We start from the raw sequence: 20,981 nt of genomic DNA on the forward strand, positions 1-20,981 counted from the left end.
AGGCCCGGTGCATGTATTTGTGCACTGGGGGGTCATTCAGCCCAGCCTGCACCCTCTTGCAGTCCAGGACCTTTCAGGGGATGTCTGACTGCTGGCTTGTGGCTGTATGGCCTTCTGCTGCTGCACAGCCTGCTTCTTGAGCTTCAGCAGCTGCTGCACGTGCATGGGCTGGGCCACCATGGTCTGTCCTGTGAACACCATCGAGTGAGTGAGTCAAGCGCGGAGGCAGGCTCACCCTGAATTCCCTGTGCTTCCTGAGTCACTGAGTTGCTCAGACTGACTGCCTTCTATAGAGAATGGCACCGGGATTGGGCCTAAGATGGCAGTTGGACATCCCTCTCACAGTCCGGGACTCCTCGGGGGATGTAGCAATGTGCCAAGCGGCAGGTGGCCAGGGAGGAGCCCAAATCGGGGCCAGGCACTGCACTGCTCACACTCATCCTGGCCTGCTGTGCCTGCTGCCGCAGCTCGGTAGTACTGCCGTGGGCGGAGTCGGGAGAGGCTCCCACTATGGCAGCTGCACTCGCCAGCCATGAGCTGGCTTCTGGCTGAGCGGCACTCCCCCTGTTGGAATGCACTGACCACCAGGGGGCAGCTCCTGCATTGAGCATCTGCCTCCTGGTGGTCAGTGAGCATCATAGCGACTGGCCATTCTGCCTAATCTGCCGTAACAGTCACTTAGGCTTTTATTATATAGATATATCTATACTAATAAAAGGGTAATATGCTAATTAGACCAGATAGACTGGACGTCCTTCCTGACAAAGCCAGGGCCTGGCCTGGGGGAAACCACCCATGGTCCTGGGTGCCTGTGGCTGGCCTGGGGGAAGTTTCCGATGGTCCCAGGTGTCTGTGGCTGGCTGGAGGGAGGGAAGCCTGGGTCCCAGGTGCCTGTGGCTGGCCCAGGCGAAGCCACCTGGGGTCCTGGGTGCCTGCGACCAGCCCAGGGGAAGCTGGCCGACCGGAGGAGGGAAGCCTGGGTCCAAGGTGCAGGGGCTGAGGCAGAGGCGATTAGGGGTGATCAGGCAGGCAGGTGAGCAGTTAGGGGTGACCAGGCAGGCAGGCGAGCAGTTAGGGGCATCAGGCAGGCAGGCAGAGTGGTTAGGGGTGATCAGGCAGGCAGGCAGGCAGGCAGAGGGTTTAGGGGTGAGCAGGCAAGCAGGCAGGTAAGTGGTTAGGAGCCAGCAGTCCCGAATTGTGAGAGGGTGCAGGCCGGGCTGAGGGACCTGCCCCCCCATGCATAAATTTCATGCACCAGGCCTCTAGTATCTACACTAATAAAAGAGAAACATGCAAATTAACATCACTCTGCCACACCAAGCCACACCCACCAGCCAATCAGAGCGAGTATGCAAATTAACCCATCAAAGATGGTGGGTAAATTTGCATACACAGGCAGGGCAGGCAGCACCATGGCCCACCCCTGGGGGTCCAGGTCCATCAGGGGTGGAAGAGGCCTGGCAGGCAGCGCCAGACACCGCTGGCAAGGTACCAGTCCATTGGGGCCCTGGGAGGCAGGGTGGGCAGCGCCAGACGCCACCCGTGGGGTCCGGGTTCATCGCAAGCCCTGGGAGGGGCAGCAGTCTGCCTAGCCACACCTGTGGGGCCCTGGGAATATCGCTGCCCCCGTGAGAAGTGGCTGGGCCAGCTTAGCCACTCCCATGGGGCCCATGAGCATCGCAGGCATGGGGTTGCTGAGACCCAGACAGGGCCTCTGGCCACAGATTCATAGCTTCGTGGAGAACAACTCTAACAGGCTGCCTGGTGGCCATGTGGCTGGGCCACAGTGTGCTTGTTCAAGATGTGTCACAGAGAGGAGGTGCGGGAGGAAATCCAGAGAATGGAATGTGAGGGTTCAAGACTCACTTCCTTTGGGCTTTGTCCTTCATGGTCTTGGTTCTTTTCTTTCGGGCCTGGAGCCCAAGCACTGCAGGAGAGAGGGATGGATGAAGGCCGAATGTGGAAGAAGAGGCACGAGGCCCAACTGTGGGGCTGCCTGAGGGACGGCTCCAGGGCAAGTGTCACAGCTTTGGCAAAGCGGCTGGCCAGGAGGCAGGTGTTCCAAGGGGCGCCGAGCAGCACCTCACCATCCCTCTATGAGGACACCCTACACAGGCGCTGCCTTCGCCAGCAGGCTCTGGGCAACATCTGCAAATGCTACTGCAACCTCTAACATTCTGGGCAAAGAACTGACCCTGTGACCCTCTGGGTACCAGGCTTGCTAGGAGTGTGCTGTCACCAATGCCATAGATCAAAGGCAAAAACCTGGCGAGGCGGGGTGCACCAGAGGGGGCTCGGGCTGGGGCAGGGGACCAGCGGGCAGGGATCTGCTTCACCTGCAGAGAGAGAGGTTCTGCAGTGGCCCCAAGACGCGAGTGGGTCGGGCCAGGGATCAAGGGGCATGGAAGGACGTCCGGGGGAGGGGCAAGGTCCCGCAGCCCTGAGGCGGGGGTTGAGGGGCGGTGCCACCTCAGTGGAGGGGTGCCACACTGCAGGGTACTCGACTGACTAACATGATTCAGAGAAGCTCCCAGTGCTAACCGGCGTGTCCCAGTGCCTTCACTGAGCTTTGATGGCCAATTGAGATACTATATAAGGAAAATGAGGGAAGAAGTGAGAAAGAAAAGGAAAGTCGAACAACACAAAAGAAAGACTGGAAGGAACCTGTAAACCCATTGTCACTTAAATAAAGAATATAGTCAATAGTGTTGTAATGATGGTATGATGCCAGGTGGGTACTAGAAATATCAGGAATACTTTGTAAAGTATATGATTGTCTAACCACTATTCTGTAACTAATATAAAACCTGAAACCAATACAAAATAATATTGAATGTAAAGAAATGAAAATTGGAGTGAAATTTTTATAAATTTCAAAGTTTAAATAAAGGCTGTAAAGGAAGGAAGGGGGAGAATAAAAATAGTGTTTTTCATTTTACCAATTTATTGTCTTTTCAGTACATGAAAAAGACAGTTGTCTTTATATGGTGCTTTTATACTTTTCTAAGTCATTATCTCATTTTAATTTCAGGGCAACTTAAAGACAAGATAATTATTCCCTCCATTATTAAAAGAAAGGAAATTTTGGTGTCTGGTCCCAATGATTCAATCGTCAAGCCCTTATTGTAAAGCAGGGTTAGTAAAATTTTCTGTGAAGGGTCATATCTATACTAATAAAGCCTTGGGGGTGATCAGGCCAGGAGGGGAGGGTAGTTGGGGGCAATCAGGCCAGCAAAGGAGCAGTTAGGGGGCAATCAGGCAGGCAGGTGAGCGGTTAGGAGCCAGTGGTCCCAGATTGTGAGAGGGATGTCCGACTGCAGGTTTAGGCCTGATCCCATGGATCGAGCCTAAACCTTCAGTCGGACATCCCCCGAGGGGTTCCAGATTGGAGAGGGTGCAGGCTGGGCTGAGGGACCAGACCTCCCCCCCTGCACGAATTTCATGCACCGGGCCTCTAGTATATTTAATAATTCTTTATTGTTGAAAGTATTACATATATCCCTCTCTTTCCCCCATTGAATCCCTCGAGCCTGTCCCTGCCTCACACCCCAGGACCTTATTGCCCCATTGTCTGTGTCCATGGGCCACACACGTATACATACAAGATCCTTGGTTGATTACCTCCCACCCACGCACTCCTCCCTGACACCTCCCACTGCCCCGGCCTTCTCTATGAGATTCTGCACTCTGTTCCATGCTTCCATGTCTCTGGATCCATGCCATTTATCAGTTATTTTGTTACTTAGATTCTACATATGAGTGAGATTATGTGATACTTATCTCTCTCTGACTGACTTATTTCACTTAGCATGATACTCTCCAGGTCCCTCCATGCTGTCTCAAAGGGTAAGAGATTCTTCTTTTTTACTGCTGCATAGTATTCCATGGTATAAATGTACCACAGCTTTTTTGTCCACTCATCAACTGATGGGCACTTGGGCTGTTTCCAGATCTTAGCTATTGTAATTTGTCAATTAGCCATGTTCTTAACCACATCAAGAACATGGGTTGGTAAAAGTTATGGAGCTGATAGAACACCTTGAGGGCAGAACCAAGTCAGTGTCACTTTCTGGGTGACCTGGAGTGCCTCACACTAGGGGCCAGTTCTCAGGGAACATTTCAGGTGCTGAAGGAAGTTGATGGGGTCATTTACTGAAACAAAATGTGGAAAGGACACTAATGTGGGTCCAGGAATTAGCACAAAGCTCTAACTTCGGGACTTGGGCTCACAAACCAGCTCCTGGCCGACCTTTCAGATGATTATAAAGGTAAATGGACTTAGTGGGGAAATTCTGGAATTTATCTGCCTTTAAGAATCTCAACAGGAAATGAGGCAACCAGTTAATTTGGGGACCAAGACTCACTTTTCAGTAGGTATTTACAGTGGGTGCCAAGGTGCACAAGGCCACTGAGGACTTGCGAGGTGTGTGCATTATGGCTCTTCTCTTCTAGAAGCTCCTAGTGCGATGGGGAGATGCAGGTTCATCTTCTATGCAGATGCCACCTTAGGCATCTACTTCATTAGTTGGCTGAGGTTGGCCAGTCCCAGCCCGTGGAGGCAGCTTGGCTTCCCCTGCTGTGTGTCAGGCCAGCCATGACCTGCAGAGGAGCATTCTGGTGAGATGGCTTCTGGCTGGAGGAGCCAGCTCCCTGTGTGGCTGAGGCCAGCCCCCTGGCTTTGTGATTTTCTGGCACAAAGTAAGTGCTGCAGTAAAGGGCATCAGAGGCCGGCCGAGCAGCAGGATCGATGTTCCTCATGGAGAGCTGTCACCTCCAGGGCCACGCTCCTGTTGAGCTCAAGCACATTCCAAGTAATTAAGTGGATTAGGTTCTCAAGCCGTTGTGAGCATCAGCTTGGACATCCTTGCCCGGAGCTCCTGGCAGGTCCCATAGCTGGCTTGGCAGCCTGACCAGCATTGTGGGGTGCCCCTGCCCTGGTGCCCACTCTGTGTGGAGGGGACTGATGAGAAAGTACACTCAATATATTTGGAAGGTCCTGTGTATAGGGAGCTAATTACGTTCTTTTAAAATCTATTTGCCACCAATCACAGCTTTCATGGTGCTGTGACTGTCATGGCAACTAAAAGCATATCTGAAAATAACATGTCACTTTTTTTTCAGTTCTACTGTAATGACACAGGAAAAATGCTTTCCTTTTTAACTTAACATGATAACTAGAGATGAGTAAAAAAGTATAGGTGTGTGTGCAGCTCGTGTGGATAAGCAGGTGCCATAGTATGTGTGAACACATGAGTTGTGTGTGTGTGTGTGAAGGTGTATATTGGTGTGTGCAGCTGTGTACAGCTCTGTGGCTGTGGAGTGAGTCCTCCTTGTGTGTATGTCTAGGATAGGGGCTGAGATCACACATAGTCTGTGAGTGTTTGAAGACTGGTCTGTGAGCATGTGTGTATGTGTACAATACTGATGTGTGTGAGTGTGTGTGTGTGTGTGTGTGTGTCTGTGTGTGTCTGTGTGTCTGAAGACAGGTGCTATTGCATGGGTGTGTTAACCCTGTATTGTTTGGTAAGAAAAGGCTTCTGCCTTTTCCATGGGGTGTCCCAGTCACAGGAGATAGAGCCTCTCTCTGGGGGAGGGCCCATCTCCTTGTCATGACCCTCAGAAAACCAGAGCTCTCACAGGTCAGGAGCACCCAGACACCGTCTGGCCTGGCCCTCACCTAGGTCAGGTGGAAGTTATAAAGCACGGGGTTAGTTTGTGCGTCTGTCACTCCCTCGTTGCAGTAACTGACACTTGTTATGTCTAGAGCTGAGCTTACCTCACTTGACCAGGATGGGACTGACAGATTTACAACCCTAACTTACAACAGTAATGACATTTGCACACACCTCTGCAAGGCTTCATGCTCCCTAAGGTCATCTTCTTAGTCCCGCCTCCTAAGGGCCGGCTTCCCCAGGAGGACACTTCCCAGGCGTGGAAAGGCACCTCTGATCAGACTCAAGGGGATGGAAGCAGAGCAGGGAGCCTCTTCCCAGGATGTGATACGCAGCCTGAGCTCCAGGACGGGGCTGCTTGTGCAGGGAGAGGCCACTGCCCGCTGCAATGTGCGGCCGTCCCCTGGGGCCAGCTTTCTCGGACGAGGACTCCATCCATGATGCCAAGGCTCATTCTTTTCATCACCAAAATGCTTCCAGTTACATTCTGTACTTTACATCTCTTGAGATTCTTTGTTTTGTTACTAATTTTTAAACGTCAATCCAGAGGACCAATATTGATTAAATGTGAGTTTAATAAGTGTTTATTGGGCACCAATTATTTTAAGGTTGTCCCTGACTGGGCCCAGATGACACAGCATGCATCGGAATTACTCTCTGCCTGGAGCTTTTCTCAATGCAGTGTCGGGGGAAGAGAGAGTTCAGCAACCAAAGTAGGCACAGATGAGGGGTGCCTTAACGTGAGTGGATTTGTAAAGGACAAGTAGGGGTTAACCAGATGTCGGGGAGAGATGGTGACATCCAAGGAATGCAGAGGCTCCCTCCGTGTGGGAAGCAAGTCTGGACTGGAGACATAAAGGGACTCTGGTCCTAGATGCTCTTTGCTTTGTCTCAGGAAGTTAGGATGACACTGCCTTGGGATCATGAGTAGCATCCCAGGCTTAGGAGCTTTGGCAAGATTCTGCTCCGTAAGGCAGCTATCCCTAACTCTGCCCCCAACTTTGTTTCTGTGGCTCTATTGATGCCAACGGCAAGGAAACAAATTATGTTGGCAAGGAGCTGGGCTTTCTTGCGAGTTGCAATCACGTTGGTGGCTGTAGCTCTCTCCGCATCGCTTCTACTACAGCAGTTCCCACGGGAGTGTGAATGGAAAAGTACCTGTAAATATTAAGGTTGGTTCCAAAGGCACATTACTGTTTCATTGTGTAATACCCTCTGGTGACATTGAGGCCTTATTAATAACTAAACAACTGTCACGACTGTAATTATACTTCTTGCGTCCGGATTGTGTTTCTACCATTGTCCTGTTTAAACACGGAAGGGAGGGTGTGAATTATTTAGGCAACTGACTGAGTAAATGATCAACCAGCACTGTGCAGGCAGTAAGTTTCTGTCAACTCCTTACAGAGCCTCAGTGTCACCGCTGACGTTCCCTTGATGTGCTCACAAATCTCTCTGAGAACACCGCCCTGGACCCCCGATGCGGCTGCCCGAGCAACCTGGAGAGGGGAAGCCTGAGCATGAGGAAAAGGGGGGCAGAGGAGCCCCTGGAGGGGGAGAGGAGCCGCCGAGGAGCCAGGCCCCCGACTTCCCCACTTGGCAAGTCTTCTCCCCCCAAACCCCCTGGAGAAACGAGCTTTCTCACGTGTTTGCTCAGGATTGATTGTGTTCTGCCCTCAGGTAGGGGGTGGTGCGGGGGCTGGGAGTCTTTGCTGCTGAGTGTGGGGGGAGAGGAGACCTACAGACAGGACATCTGGGAGGGGTCCTGAGGGGACATATGTCTAAGCTGGGTACAGAGATGAAGTCCTGAGCCTGACAGGTTCAAGGTGTGTGGTGGGTGAGGGGATGGGTTTGCAAGCTGACTCTCTCAGGTGCTGGTTGGGTTGGGGTGATGCTGGTGGTTAGAAAAGCAGCAACAGATATCATTTAGAGAGTGGGACTGTGTGTCAGCATCGAAGCGGGAGTGTCGCATAGGTAATTTCAACAAATCCTCATAATAACCCCGCAAGGGTGTCATTAACACCGTTTTTACAGGAGAAAAGTAAGACAGACATTAATCAACTCGCTCCAGATCGCACAGGCAAAGGTAAACCTGTGATTCCAGCCGCGGATCTCTGAATCCAAAACCGAGGTTCCTAACCACTGGGAAACCCAGCCCCTCACTTACAGGTGAAGGGGTCAGTTCAGGGGGAGGGGGTCTCACGTTACCAAGCCACAGGCTTCCCTGGCTTGGACCTTGTTTTCTTTCTTCTCCTTGGAGACATTCATGGCTGTATAAACTTAAGAGGAATTTCAACTCTGGGTGGTTTTGTATAGAAGGAAATTTTGATCTGTGATGCTGGCATTGAGGAGTTGGTCTGTGCTGAGTCCTATAAACGGTTATGTTCTGAATGGTCTCCTTAAGGCTGTTGGAATGGAATCGCCAGTACTTTCTGCCACCAACTCCTCATGGTGGCCGGATGTGTTGCTGGTGGGGGCCATGAATTTAAGTTTAGGCTTAGGAGGGGAAAAAAGAACTAGAGATGTTTCTGACTGTATCTCCTGATTTTTAGAAATTTCTCCCCGGAGGGGCTGGGCCCAGCACAGGAGGCTATAAGCGTCTATTTAGAGCCATTGTCTGGGAACTCAGAGGTGGGAGCTGGTGAGATCCCTGGCCCAGGGCATGCTGACCTGTGGGTGAGCCCTTCTCGTCTACTCTGAGGAAAGGTCTGGAAGAGGGCGACATGAGCTGGAAGGGACACATGCTGCAGGGCGGCTCAGCGTGAGGTCTGCTCAGCAAGGTTGGTCAGGGACCAGAGCAACCTGGGCGGGGCCTCCTCAACCCAGCTCACCCTTTGCAAGAGAGGAGCCTGGTAGGGGGCATGGTCTAGTTCAAGGGTAAAGTTCCCAGTTGGCTTTTCCTCAGGCTGGCATAAGTGACAGCATCCTGGGCAATTGTCCTGGGAAAGGGGGGCATGTTGAGGAAAAGAGGTAAGGACTGGGGTGACACATGTTTCTGCATGTCCCACAGAGGCTGTAACAAATGACAAACATGGCAGATGCCACAGGGAGAAAGGACAGGTTTCTACCTTAGTGGAAATGAAGGTATCATACAGCAAACAGACAAAGAAGTCTAATGGAGTTAGATAGACCGTTTTTGCTCAATATACTCTTAAATTAAAAAAAAAAATTTTTTTTTTTCTATTTGTTCCTGTAACTTTGGGATTTAGAATTTTGGGGTCAGAACTGTGATGGGCATGAATTAGGCAATTTAGTTTCACCTGTCTTTGGGAGTAGCACTAGCCCAATTGGAATGAACCAAACCATCAGCTTCTCCTTGGCATTAACTCTTTTTGGACCCAAGGCTGAGGGTCTCTAGGGCTTCTGGCTTGTTCCCTCACACAATCAACCTCCCTCCCCCACATTACACTTTTGCGTACTCCTTCCTTGGCAGCATACCCACAAAGATTTCTTGGTGCAGTGGGCAGGGAGATACAGTAAAAAGGAGGGATGGAATGGGGCCATGAGAGGGAGTCCTGATGTTATGGCCTCAGCGCCAGGGATTGGAGAGGAGGGGAAGGAAATACAGCTCATTTGGAGCATGGTCCCACATCAGTTTCCAGCAGTGAGGTCTCTCAGAGCAGCGGTCGCCAACCTTTCGGACCTCATGGACCACCAGTGGTTCGTGGACCACCGGTTGGCCACCGCTGCTCCAAAGGTTTCCTCAGAGTACATTGCCTCCCTGTCCTTCAGTCCCTTGGCTGGGACCTCCTTCAGCTAAAGCACAGGCTGGGTACTGGGTCAAGCCTACAGAGCATCAGGGGCCTCCTCAGATCTCAAGCCCTCTGGGCAGTTGCCTAGGTGGCTGTGCCTGGCGTGGGCAGGGTGGGCAAAATTATAAAGTAAGGAGTCTCTTCAACGTGTCCCATCTTCCCACCGGATCATTTTCACATCTCCTTGTACCATTTTGGTTGCAAGTAACAGAAGTCCAGTAGAGCTCTCCTAAGTGAAAAGAGAGACCTATTAGAAAGACTTCGGGCAGGGGTTGGGAGAGGTGTCTTATAGAATACAAGGCCTAAAGGATGGATAACCCATCAGCCTAGAGGGATTTTGAAAAACCAAATAAAGCTGCTCCTCTCTACCTGTCCACACTTCTCTGACTATATGCAAATTATTCTTGTCAAAAAGCTCCCAATTTGTCTTCCAGGCTTGGCTGGGAATCAGTATTGTCTCAATTCCAAATTCCCCATGAACAGACTCATTGCTGCCCACTCCTGATCAAATAAATAGTATCCAGGATAGGAGAGTCAGAGGTTATGAACATGGCTGCTTCCACTATAAATATGTGGATGGATAAGGGGAGAGGCAATGGCTAGAGTGGTGGGGCACTTCTTCACCACAGTTCCTGGAATATTGGTTTTGTATTCCATTCTGGAAGTTGGTTGACTATCTATTAGTGCTGATAAGGTGCTTACTATTAATGCTTTAAATTGCAGCATTTAAAAGAAGGTGGTCCCTGCGACCCAGAGGACTATCGCTGGTGGAACAAGCACAGTGGGGTGGATAAGCACAGTGGGCCGGGGCCTCTGCAGGGGAGTGTGGAGAGAGACCTCATACAGAGGGCGGGGACTGGAGAAGAAAGACCTACTCCCAGCCTTCCTCCCAGTTGTTCTCCTCCTGCTTGTCAGCTCAGAGGATTGCAGAATCCCCCAGACTGTCTTTTCCTATGTCTTTGTCAAGGTGTGGCCAGGTCTGCAGGAGATAACTCATAGATGGGGATCTCTTTTTTTTCTACTTCTTTCTCTTAAGAGTCTCCCAAGTGCACACAACAATGGAGCCCCGACTTGTCTCGGGCCTGCCAAGGTGCCAGCTTCTCAGTCTGGTGACCTGAAAGGATGGTCTCCCCCTTTTGTCCAGACTATTGGATCTGGGGTGTTCTTTGGGTCAAGTATGGAGCTAACTTGTGGATGGTCCGTAGGCCCAGGAAGCCAGCTAGGAGAGTGTCCCCAGGTAATAGAGAGATGCCCAGGTGGCTTCATCAAATTACAATTAAATAAACAACCCTACTAGTATGGTGCTGCTCCAACCCAATCCAAAGGAAGCTTTTCTAATACGGGGAGAAATGGATGTGCACTATTGATATATGAGCTAAGAATAGCTCGTGTTCCAAACAAAGTGTTTTTTAGTATTTTGAAATAAAAACGTGTAGACAAAGCAAAGAATTAGAATGCATGACTCATTGCTGATTCTGAAAGCAATAGAAATTCAAAGGGAATTATTCTCTTCCTATTTCTCCCTCCCACCCCTGTTCTGAATAGCTTATAAAAAGAGTCTCTACATAAACAGGACCTATAAACTCCTCCATGATTTAAGGTTCAGCACAGTGAGAGGCAGCAGGAACTCAACCTTTATTGCTTGGTCACTAAGCTGGACTCCCCACTAGACTGGAATCATTTATCAGAGTCCTCCATGGCTTGTCCATCCTCATTTCTCCTCCTCTTGTCTTCCATTCTTTGGACCCACTGTGGCCCCTGCTCCTCCCTCCCCCAGTGCCTGGCTCTGCTAGACCTCAGCAGACTCAACTCATCAGCCTTAACAAGGGTGTTTCACCAATAAGCATTAGCTGTATGGGCTATGTCTTAGGGGAGAGTGAAAACTCTACGGTATTGTAGCAGGATGCAGGATGTGGGCATCTCCATCAGCTCACTGGGTAGTCTCAAGCTCATTTGTGTGTTGAGTGGAACGGTTGGGCCTCATCAGTGGTGTTTAGTTCTTTTTTTGTTTTGTTTGTTTTTTTTGCTCACAAACACCTTTTAAAAATAAGTCTTATGGGAAATCCAATACTTAAAACAGAAAAGAGAGAGCCCATTCTGGTTGGAGAAAGGTGTGTGTGTGTGTGTGTGTGTGTGTGTGTGTGTGTGTGTGTGTGTGTGAGAGAGAGAGAGAGAGAGAGAGAGAGAGAGAGAGAGAGAGAGGATAGGAGGTCCTCCAGGACCCCTGAGAGGAACAGCAAGATGTTTCACTTGAAGGAACTATTGGTCGACCTTCATGGCATGATTCCTTAAGAAATGTGTAAATGTCTTACCTCTGACCTCTCCTTGCTGTCTCCTTTCATTTTGACCAATCTCATGCTCCTTGAATACTTACCAGCTTGTTCAGTCTTATATCTGCCTTAAGTCTTGATGTCATATGGGGAAGCTGAGATGATCATGTGGATGACCAAGCAACATTTTCACCTCATGTTGCCTCAGCTTTAACTCTGTGACTTTCTTTCCTCTTGACTTCCACTCCCACGGCTTCCACCTTGCTCCTGTTACCCTCTGGAGTAACCCACCTTTGAGAGCTCACACTGCAATACTGCTCTCTTTGACAATCTTCTCTATAGCTGTTTACCATTGCTAGTCCTATTTTGGGATGAGTAGCATACTGAGAGCAAATCCTATATGAATATGGGACACGGATAGTTGACCCTATGTACTCATAGCCTTCAACTCCAATAGGTCTTCAGTGTTGGCTCAGTAGTTCTTCTAGTGGTCAGGTTCCTCCCCATTCTCTACCATGACTGTTTCAACCCCTACCCATTCTTCTAAAAATGATGTCACTTCCTTATTCACACGAAATACAAAGGTCCCAGAAAGAAAATTCTTCATCTTCCTGACCACCATCTCTGTCATCTTTTCTTTATTCATGTCCCTCTTCACCTCTCCATGCCCATCATTGTGGAGGAGAGGACCCCTCTACCAGTCCAAGGACCATCTGCCACATGTGCTTGCATATCCGTTCCCCACCATCCTCTCTTAAGGGACCTATTCCATCAAATATGCTTCCTCTGTTATTCTTCAGCTTCTTGTTCTTCCTCTAAGCACAAACATTTGTTCTAATGTCACTCATCTTTTTTTTTTTAAGCAGATACAAAATTTTCTTCAAACTTTTTGAAAAATTGCCTACACATGTTTTATTTCTTCCCCTTTCATTTGCTTTTCACCCCTCACTCACTGAAATCTGGCCTTTGCTTCCATCAGTCCACTGCTCATATTCTGACTGGAACAAGGGATAGTGTTAGAGCAGAAGGAGCAATGCCAAGGAATTGGCCAGTTCAAAATTTAGCTCATCATCAAAATTTATCTACTGAGTTTATAAAATCTATATGTGCTTATAGGCTCTGCCTACTGAGTCAGAAGCTTTCTCAAGCAGGACCTGGAAATCTGTTGCCACCAATTCCCTTCTCATTGGGAACTTCACTGACAGCCCTGCCAAGTCCCCAGGGGTCCAGTCAGCAGGGTCTCTGCCATCACGATGCCTCACCAACAATTGCGTTTTGCTCACTCTTGTCACATTGGCCAAATCTTTCTCCTTTCTCTTTTCTCATCAGTTCCGGCCATCCAACTGGAATTTCAAGTGATCTTAGCTAAGAAACATTTAATCACTCTTCTGGAGATTTTCTGACCCTGTCTCTTGGAAATCTGCCTTTCACCCAGGACCCATTCACTTCCTTTGTGCTTCTTCTAAGGCAACGTGTTACAAATTGATGATCCTCAGAACATCAATGTAAACAAATATCCTCTAAAAGTGCTTCACAGTCAGTAAAATTCAGATGATGCTCTAGAGCTACATCTTGGAGAATATCAATGCACATTAAGATCTTAGTGATGCCCTCCAGCAGAGAAAATGGCTTCTCTTTGGCTGACTCAGCTTTTCCAAACACAGTTTGAGCCAGGAACATTGGGTGTGAGTGAGTCTGTGTGTGTGTGTGTGTGTGTGTGTGTGTGTGTGTGTGTGTGTAAAAGCTTAGAAACCACATATTAAATGTTGATTCCATCTTCCTAGGACATAGCTATTCTCAGATCAATGCTAACAATAAGTAACTGACAGCCTCTAGGCCCAGTGGATGGTTACCCTGGTATTCATTCAAACTCCAGTAATTGGTGTACCAGGCTGTGTGTTGGGTGTTGGGGATAAAGCAATGAATACTGCAGTTTATAGGCTCATGAAAAAGATAGATTAGTACTCACTATAGAGTTCATGTGTTAAGATAAATTCATGCGCAGGGTGTGCCTAGGAGCATGTCAAAGGACACACACACACACACACACACACACACACACACACACGCTGTTTTATAGCTCCAGGGTACATCATCTATATATATATAAAAGCCTAAGCAACTGAAGGACCGAATGACTGAACAACCAGTTGCTATGACATGCACTGACCACCAGGGGACAGACCCTCAATGCAGGAGCTGCCCCCTGGTGGTCAGTGCATTCCCACAACCAATCTCCTGCAGTCCCTCCCCCTGGCCAGCCAGCCTCCCTCCCCACCCCCACCCCCATTGGCTCCGATCACCAGCCAGGCTGAGGGACTCCACCCGTGCATGAATTCGTACACCAGGCCTCTAGTTAACTTATAAAACAAGAATATGATGCAAGTAGTACTCCATGAAGTTATGGATTATAAAAGGATGGGTATATATCCATCCAAATATGAATTGTTTGTTGTTTTAATAACAACATGTGGTCACATTGCTCTGCAAGGTGTTTCAACTCAAGAATTTATTACCAACATCCTTTTGCATTGCATCATGATTTATGTAAGCAGTTCGATATTGATGGTTATTTAGGTCACTCTGTTTGCTTTCACAAGCAGGGCTGCAATGAGCATCCTTGTATATTTATCCCTATAAACTTGTACAAGTATACCTAAATATAAGTTTTCTAGAAGTAAAATTTCTGGGTCAGAAAGCATCCACATTTTTTTTCTTTTGCTAGATTTGCCAAATTGCTCCAGAATTATTATCTAAGGTAGGGCTTCTGAGGACAGGGGACACTGGCGTGGAGGGGAAGGAGGCTTACTTTCCGCATGATTCTTCTAATAAAACACCACGAACTGAGGCTTAACATCAATATTAATAAGTATTTCTTTAAAAGCACTTCCTAGTCAGGAACCCAGTTGGCCCCTGGGAACCAGATATCTTTGGAAGAGCTTTGGGTGTCAGGATTCCACATGCCTGTCCTTCTGGAATTTGCATGGGGGATACAGCCACAGGGAGAGCCTACCCAGCATCAGAGATAAACAGGATGCATGTTCGTGCAATGTCCATGTCACCTCTCGCCAGGCAGTCTAAGCCAGTCTCATATTCAAGCAAAGCCTAGTATGTTATGGTGCAGAATGCTAGTTTTTAAGACAAAATGTTGGACTTTAAAAGTGGTGTCTTGCTTGCAGAGGAATTTTTGGGGCTATGACCACATAATTCTCTATAATTAGAAGCCCTTTAATGGAAAAACTTAGAATCACTGGGACAGGCCATATTCAACTAGTACATTCCTTGTGTTTGTGTCAAATTTTAATCAGGGCATTTTGATCCTATTGAGAAAGTGAGGCGGGGGTTTGGGGGAGGGGAAGACAGTGGCGTCCATGCCCTGATAGACTTGCTGTTCGCAGAAGACAGCACTTTACCTCAAGTTCAAGTCAGTCCTGCCCATCACAGAGTCCAAAAGGAACTGGAGAGACATGGAGGCTCCTCCCGCACTGTCTCCCCTGGGAACCGAGTCCAGCTCTCTGTCCATGGTCCACACATCTGGCCATCGCACGAGCCTTTTCCTCCTGAAGAGGTCTCTTGGTCCAGCTACAATTGCTTTGTAGTGAACCACCCCAAACTCAGTGGCATAAACTAGCAAACATCTTATGCTCACGGAGTCTCTGCGTCAGGAATTCAGTGCAGATGGCTTATTTGCCCCACGATGTCTCGTGCCTTTGTTGGAAAGACTCAGGTGGCTGGGGGCTGGGATCATGTGGTCACTTGTATGCTTGGTACCCGGGCTGGGCTGGCTGAAGGATCACCTTAGCTGGGACTATCTCCCTCTGACTTCTCCATGAGGTGTGTGCATCTCACAGCATGGCATCTGGGCTGTAAGATGGACATCCAAGGTGAACCTTGCAGGAGGACCAGCTGGGACCTGGTTGGCCTTTTATGACTTCACCCTGTACGCATCACCTCTGGTATATTTTAGTGGTCAAAGCCATCAAATCCTCCTAGATCCAGGGGGTGGATGCATAGATAGCACCTCTCAGTGGGGAAAGGTTCAAAAATTTTAGGACAATGTAGTAAAACTACACTTTTCCTTCCTGGATCCTGGGTCCTCAGCCACCTGCTCCAGGTGATGCACCCCTTTCAGCACCTTCTGGTTTCCTGCTGGCTGGTGTGGGAGAATAGGATGCTGGGTAGTCAAGATAAGGGGTCTTTCCAGTGATCTGAGAATCCTGTGGATATAGCTTGGAACATTATTATGTTAGAACAGTGGTCGGCAAACTCATTAGTCAACAGAGCCAAATATCAACAGTACAACGATTGAAATTTCTTTTGAGAGCCAAATTTTTAAACTTAAACTTCTTCTAACGCCACTTCTTCAAAATAGACTCGCCCAGGCCGGGGTATTTTGTGGTATTTTTGGAAGAGCCACACTCAAGGGGCCAAAGAGCTGCATGTGGCTCGCGAGCCGCAGTTTGCCCACCACGGTGTTAGAAGAATATTTGTCTCCTTAAGTTATTCTAACCTGGCGTTCCCGGAGGGGGAAGGACAGGGAGGAAGCACCCATGCTGGCACATTAGGAACTTTAGACACAGGGCCTGGGACAACCGGACAGGTTTCCAGGGAAAGTGGTAACAAAGCACATTCAGGAGAGGGCGTGGCCCAGTAACGCATTTCCTTATGCTAGTGGTGCGCTCCACAGCTCCGGGGGGGGGGGGGGGGGGGGGGGGGGGCGCTTAGGGAATATAACTAATGGCTGGGTCTCACAGACCTTTGACGGGACTTATTTAAGGGAAAGCAGTCACTAGTTCCACTGTGCTGCTGTTATTCAAGTGCCGGCCGGGGGAAACAGCTGGGCATCAGACCTGTACTGAGTCTATCCGCCCTGCAGCCGATTCTGGTTACCTGCTCCCACCCACAGGCTCAGCACCACCTCAGCCCTGTGCAGCCTCACTCCAGTCCACGCTGGGGACTCCGGGACCCCCATCTTCTTTCTCTCCATATGCAGCAGCCACCAAGTCCCAGTCTCTGGGGGGGCGGTGCTGGAGAGGAAGCTCAATTTCCTCTGCTGTGCTGTGTCTCCATTCCCCACAACACCACTCACACACAGCAGATATAGATAAATCTCAGATTTTACCGAACGCTTGGGAATAACCGGGGAATTGAAATGTAGGAAGAAATCACAATATACGGAGCCATCATCTTAGAGTCAGAAAAATAAAAATCTTCTTAAGGGGTCTTCCCATGCATAGATCCCTTTGCCAGCCTGGTGAAGCCTGTGATTTTATGTTCTTAAATGCATGTAATAGAGTAGTTAAGGCAACCACAAAGGAAATCAATTTAAGCACAGTGTTAAAATATTAAACAAAACGAATGTGTGATATAATAATACATGTGCTTCTTTGTTGATGCGTTAAATAACGCGGCCCAGCAGTGGTGTAATAACTATCGTAATTTTGAGGTGCTGGAGTGGAAGGGTAAACAACAGTGTGAAATAATGTGCGATGGCGGTAACCTGATAGGAATAGATTGGCAAAGTCACAGTGCAGCTAATTCCACGGTGCCCGTGGCTTGCGCTGATAATAAAAAACCCCACACATGCTAGATTCCATTTAGAGGTTTATGAAAATAAAGGTGTATTTTTTCCCATTCAAATTCATGGACCCCTTGAATCCTATGCTCAAGCCCCCAAGGTCCCTCAGGACCCCTGTCTGGTGTATTTTTCAGCCGTGTTCCCAACCTCAGTGGCAGCCCAGCCTTCTCTCTTTCTCTTTAAAAAAAAATATTTTTATTGATTTCAGAGAGGAAGGTGTGTGTGTGTGTGGGAGAGAGAGAGAGAGAGAGAGAGAGAGAGAGAGAGAGAGAGAGAGAAAGAGAGAGACAGAGAGAGAGAGATCAACGATGAGAAAATCATTGATTGGCTGCCTCATGCATGCCCCCCATTGGGGATCGAGCCTGCAACCCAGGCATGTGCCCTTGACCAGAATCAAACCCAGGACCCTTCAGTCCACAAGCTGACACTCTATCCACTGAGCTAAACCAGCTAGGGTAGCCCTGCCTTCTCTTGCTCAAGCCAGTGCTCCTTTCCCAAGCTTTCCTAGGAAAATCTCCATCCCTCCTTAAGATACTGGATACCCCACTACTGGATCCATCTCCCTCTGACTTCCTTTCCCACAGGGACAATCCATAGAACTCAATCCACTCTGTCCGTAGGCAATAAGTATGATATTCTGGCGAGGTGTCACGCTGGTGTGTGTTAATATTAAGGCTAAGCCCGAGTCAGGGACTTCTTTACCCCAGGTCAGAACAAGAGGAATAGTTTCTCTGCTCTAAAAAATAACCTGTGCTTCACCTATTCAACCTTCTCTTTTACCCCTAAACTCCAGAAACCTGTGATTTATTTATGTCTCTATAATTGTGCCTTTTCCAGAATATCATGTATTCGAACCACACAGTATGTAGCTTTACAGATTGGCTCCTTTTACTTCCATGTATTCATTTAAGATTCATCCAGGTCATTTTGTGGCTTGATACCTTATTTGTATCGCTGAATAATATTCCATTTTATAGATGCACCACAGTTTGTTTATCAGTTCCCCTCATAAGGACTTCTTGGTTCCATCCAGTTTTTGACAAATATAAATAAAGCTGCTATAAATGTATAAGTTTCTATATACTTATATGGATTTATAAATAAATATCCTATATAATAAAAGAGTAATATGCAAATTGACCATCACTCCAACACAAGATGGCCGCCCCCATGTGGTCAAAGATGGCTGCCCCCATGTGGACACAAGATTGCTGCAACAAGATGGCCTGCAGGGAGTTGGGAGAGACCAGGCCAGCAGGGGAGGGCAGTTGGGGGGGACCAGGCCTGCAGTGGAGGGCAGTTGCGGGGACCAGGCCAGCAGAGGAGGGCAGTTAGGGGTGACCAGGCCGGCAGAGGAGGGCAGTTGGGGACGACTAGGCCAGCAGAAGAGGGCAGTTGGGGGGGACCAGGCCTGAAGGGGAGGGCAGTTGGGGGGGGGGGACTAGGCCTGCCCGGGAGGACAGTTGGGGAGGGACCAGGCCTGCAGGGGAAGGCAGTTGGGGGGACCAGGCCAGCAGAGGAGGGCAGTTGGGGGTAACCAGGCCAGCAGAAGAGGGCAGTTGGGGGGGACCAGGCCTGAAGGGGAGGGCAGTTGGGGGGGACCAGGCCTGCAGGGGAGGACAGTTGGGGGGAGACCAGGCTGGCAGGAGAGGGCAGTTACGGGCAATTGGGCTGGCAGGGGAGCAGTTAGGCATTGATCAGGCTGGCAGGGGAGTGATTAGGGGGGATCAGGCTGGCAGGTAGAAGCAGTTATGGGCAATCAGGAAGGCAGGCACGCGAGTGGTTGGGAGCCAGCAGTCCTGGATTGTGAGAGGGATGTCTGACTGCCTGGTGGGATCGGGCCTAAACAGGCAGTCGGACATTTCTCAAGGAGTCCCAGATTGGAGAGGGTGCAGGCTGGGCTGAGGGATAACCCCCCCCCCCCCCGTGCACGAATTTTGTGCACCAGGCCTCTAGTTATGCTATAAAGCTGCATGCAGATTTTTGTGGGGACATAAGTTTTCAAATTAGTTGGGTGAAAATTTGGGAGTGTGATTGTTGGAAAGAATGGTAAGACTATGTTTAATTTTATAAGAAACTTCCAAACTATTTTCCAAGGTGGCTGCACCATTTTTGCATTCCCACCAGCAAGGAAGAAAGTCCCTCTTGCTTCACATTTCCACTAGCAACCAGTATTATCTTTTCAGTTTTGGGTTTTAGCCACACTAATGAGTATGTAGTAGTATCTCACTGTTTTAAATTTGTGTTTCCTAATGGCATATATGTGGAACATCTTTTCATGTGCTTGTTTACCATCTGTATGTTTTCTATGGTGAGGTGTCTGTTAAAACTTTCCTCCCTCCCCCCTTTTTTCTCATTAAATTGCTTGTTTTCTTATTGTTGAGTTTAATGATTTCTTTGTACAATTTGGCTATAAGTCTTTTATGAGATACATGTTTTTCAAATATTTTCTCTCTATCTGTGGTTTATCTTTTCATTCTCTTAGCAGGGTCTTTTGCAGATTGGATTTTAATCCCAATGAAGTTAAATTTATCAACATTTTTTCATAGATCATGTTTTTGGCATTGTATCTAAAAGCTCATTATCAAACACAAGATCATCTAGATATTCTCCTATATTTTATTCTAGAAACATTATAGTTTTGCATTTTGCATTTAGGTCTACAATCCATTTTTAATTAATTTTCATGAAAGTTATAAATTCTGTGCCTAGGTTAATTTTTTCACCAATGGATGTCCAATTGTTCCAGCTCCATTTGTTGAAATCAACATACACCTTTCATTCTCCCTGTGGTCCTCTGGTCTCCCAGGACTGGGTCTTGTAGAAAATATGCATGCAGATGCACATTTGCCAACACTCACCTCCCAAGGACAAGCAGTATTCCCAGAGATAGCTCAGTGTAAGTCCACAGAAAAGGAGAAAACTATTTTATTCAAAGCAACATAGTCTGCAAAGTGTCCTCTGTTGATAATGGAGAAAGCATTTTGCCTCCTTTCTCTAGGTCATACTCCGAGGTGCAATTGTGCACACGAAGCGAGGATTGTTGTGACAGTAATGTGACAACAGAGCCAACTGCTCTATATCCCATCTTTAGTTTCACTGTGGATTGCATATAAGCTGTGAAATCATTGCTTTTTCCATTGACTGGGCAGCAACCAATTTCCAGACAAGGCTTTTATCCTCTTCAGTATAAAGACACACTCCCTCCCCTTTTTCAGAAACACCTCTGCGAGGTGCGAATAAAGTCGTGTGCTTGCAGCTCTACAAGGACCTTCTGTGCCAGCTGCTAGGGACAAAAGTGGAGACGGTATCACATAGGTCCTGCTCTTTAGGGCTCCTATCGAGTTAAAAAAAAAAAGCAGACTTGAGTTAAAAATGCAGTTATAAGAACAGTAACCAAGCAGCAATTTTTGGACTGCCTGCCAGTCATTCTTTCGGAACTAGAGCTTCCCAAAGTCTCCAGCAGTGTTTCTCACAAGTCTGCGTGCACGGGTTCAAGACACTCTGGTGTGATGGTTGCCATTGTCTCCTGTTATCGTCAAGGTGATGCTTCCTCTTCTCTGGGCTTCCGCTGCCTGACCCAGAAGTGTCCACTGCTGACCCTCGTGGATGTGGCCAGTGCTGGGACACAGCTGGACAGTGCCCATGGATATAATCTGCTGAAGGGCGTATCACCAACACTTACAGTTTTTATTCATCTTAGACCCAT

The 20,981-nt window shown here is 48.4% G+C and overlaps 1 protein-coding gene across 1 annotated transcript in view; it reads left to right on the top strand.

Annotated features, from left to right (window-relative positions):
- Window positions 1-7,152: 7,152 nt before the first annotated feature.
- Window positions 7,153-20,981, top strand: part of CALN1 (calneuron 1) — a gene marked incomplete at both ends in the record, with an annotated part of 374,757 nt that continues 360,928 nt past the window's right edge. Inside the window, one exon of the mRNA XM_079796101.1 lies at window positions 7,153-7,275. Within this exon, the coding sequence (XP_079652227.1) occupies window positions 7,153-7,275 (123 nt within the window). The remainder of the gene's footprint in view (window positions 7,276-20,981) is intronic.

The sequence above is a fragment of the Cnephaeus nilssonii genome (assembly GCF_951640355.1).
Source record: "Cnephaeus nilssonii genome assembly, chromosome: 2".
Classification (NCBI taxonomy): Eukaryota; Metazoa; Chordata; class Mammalia; order Chiroptera; family Vespertilionidae; genus Cnephaeus; species Cnephaeus nilssonii.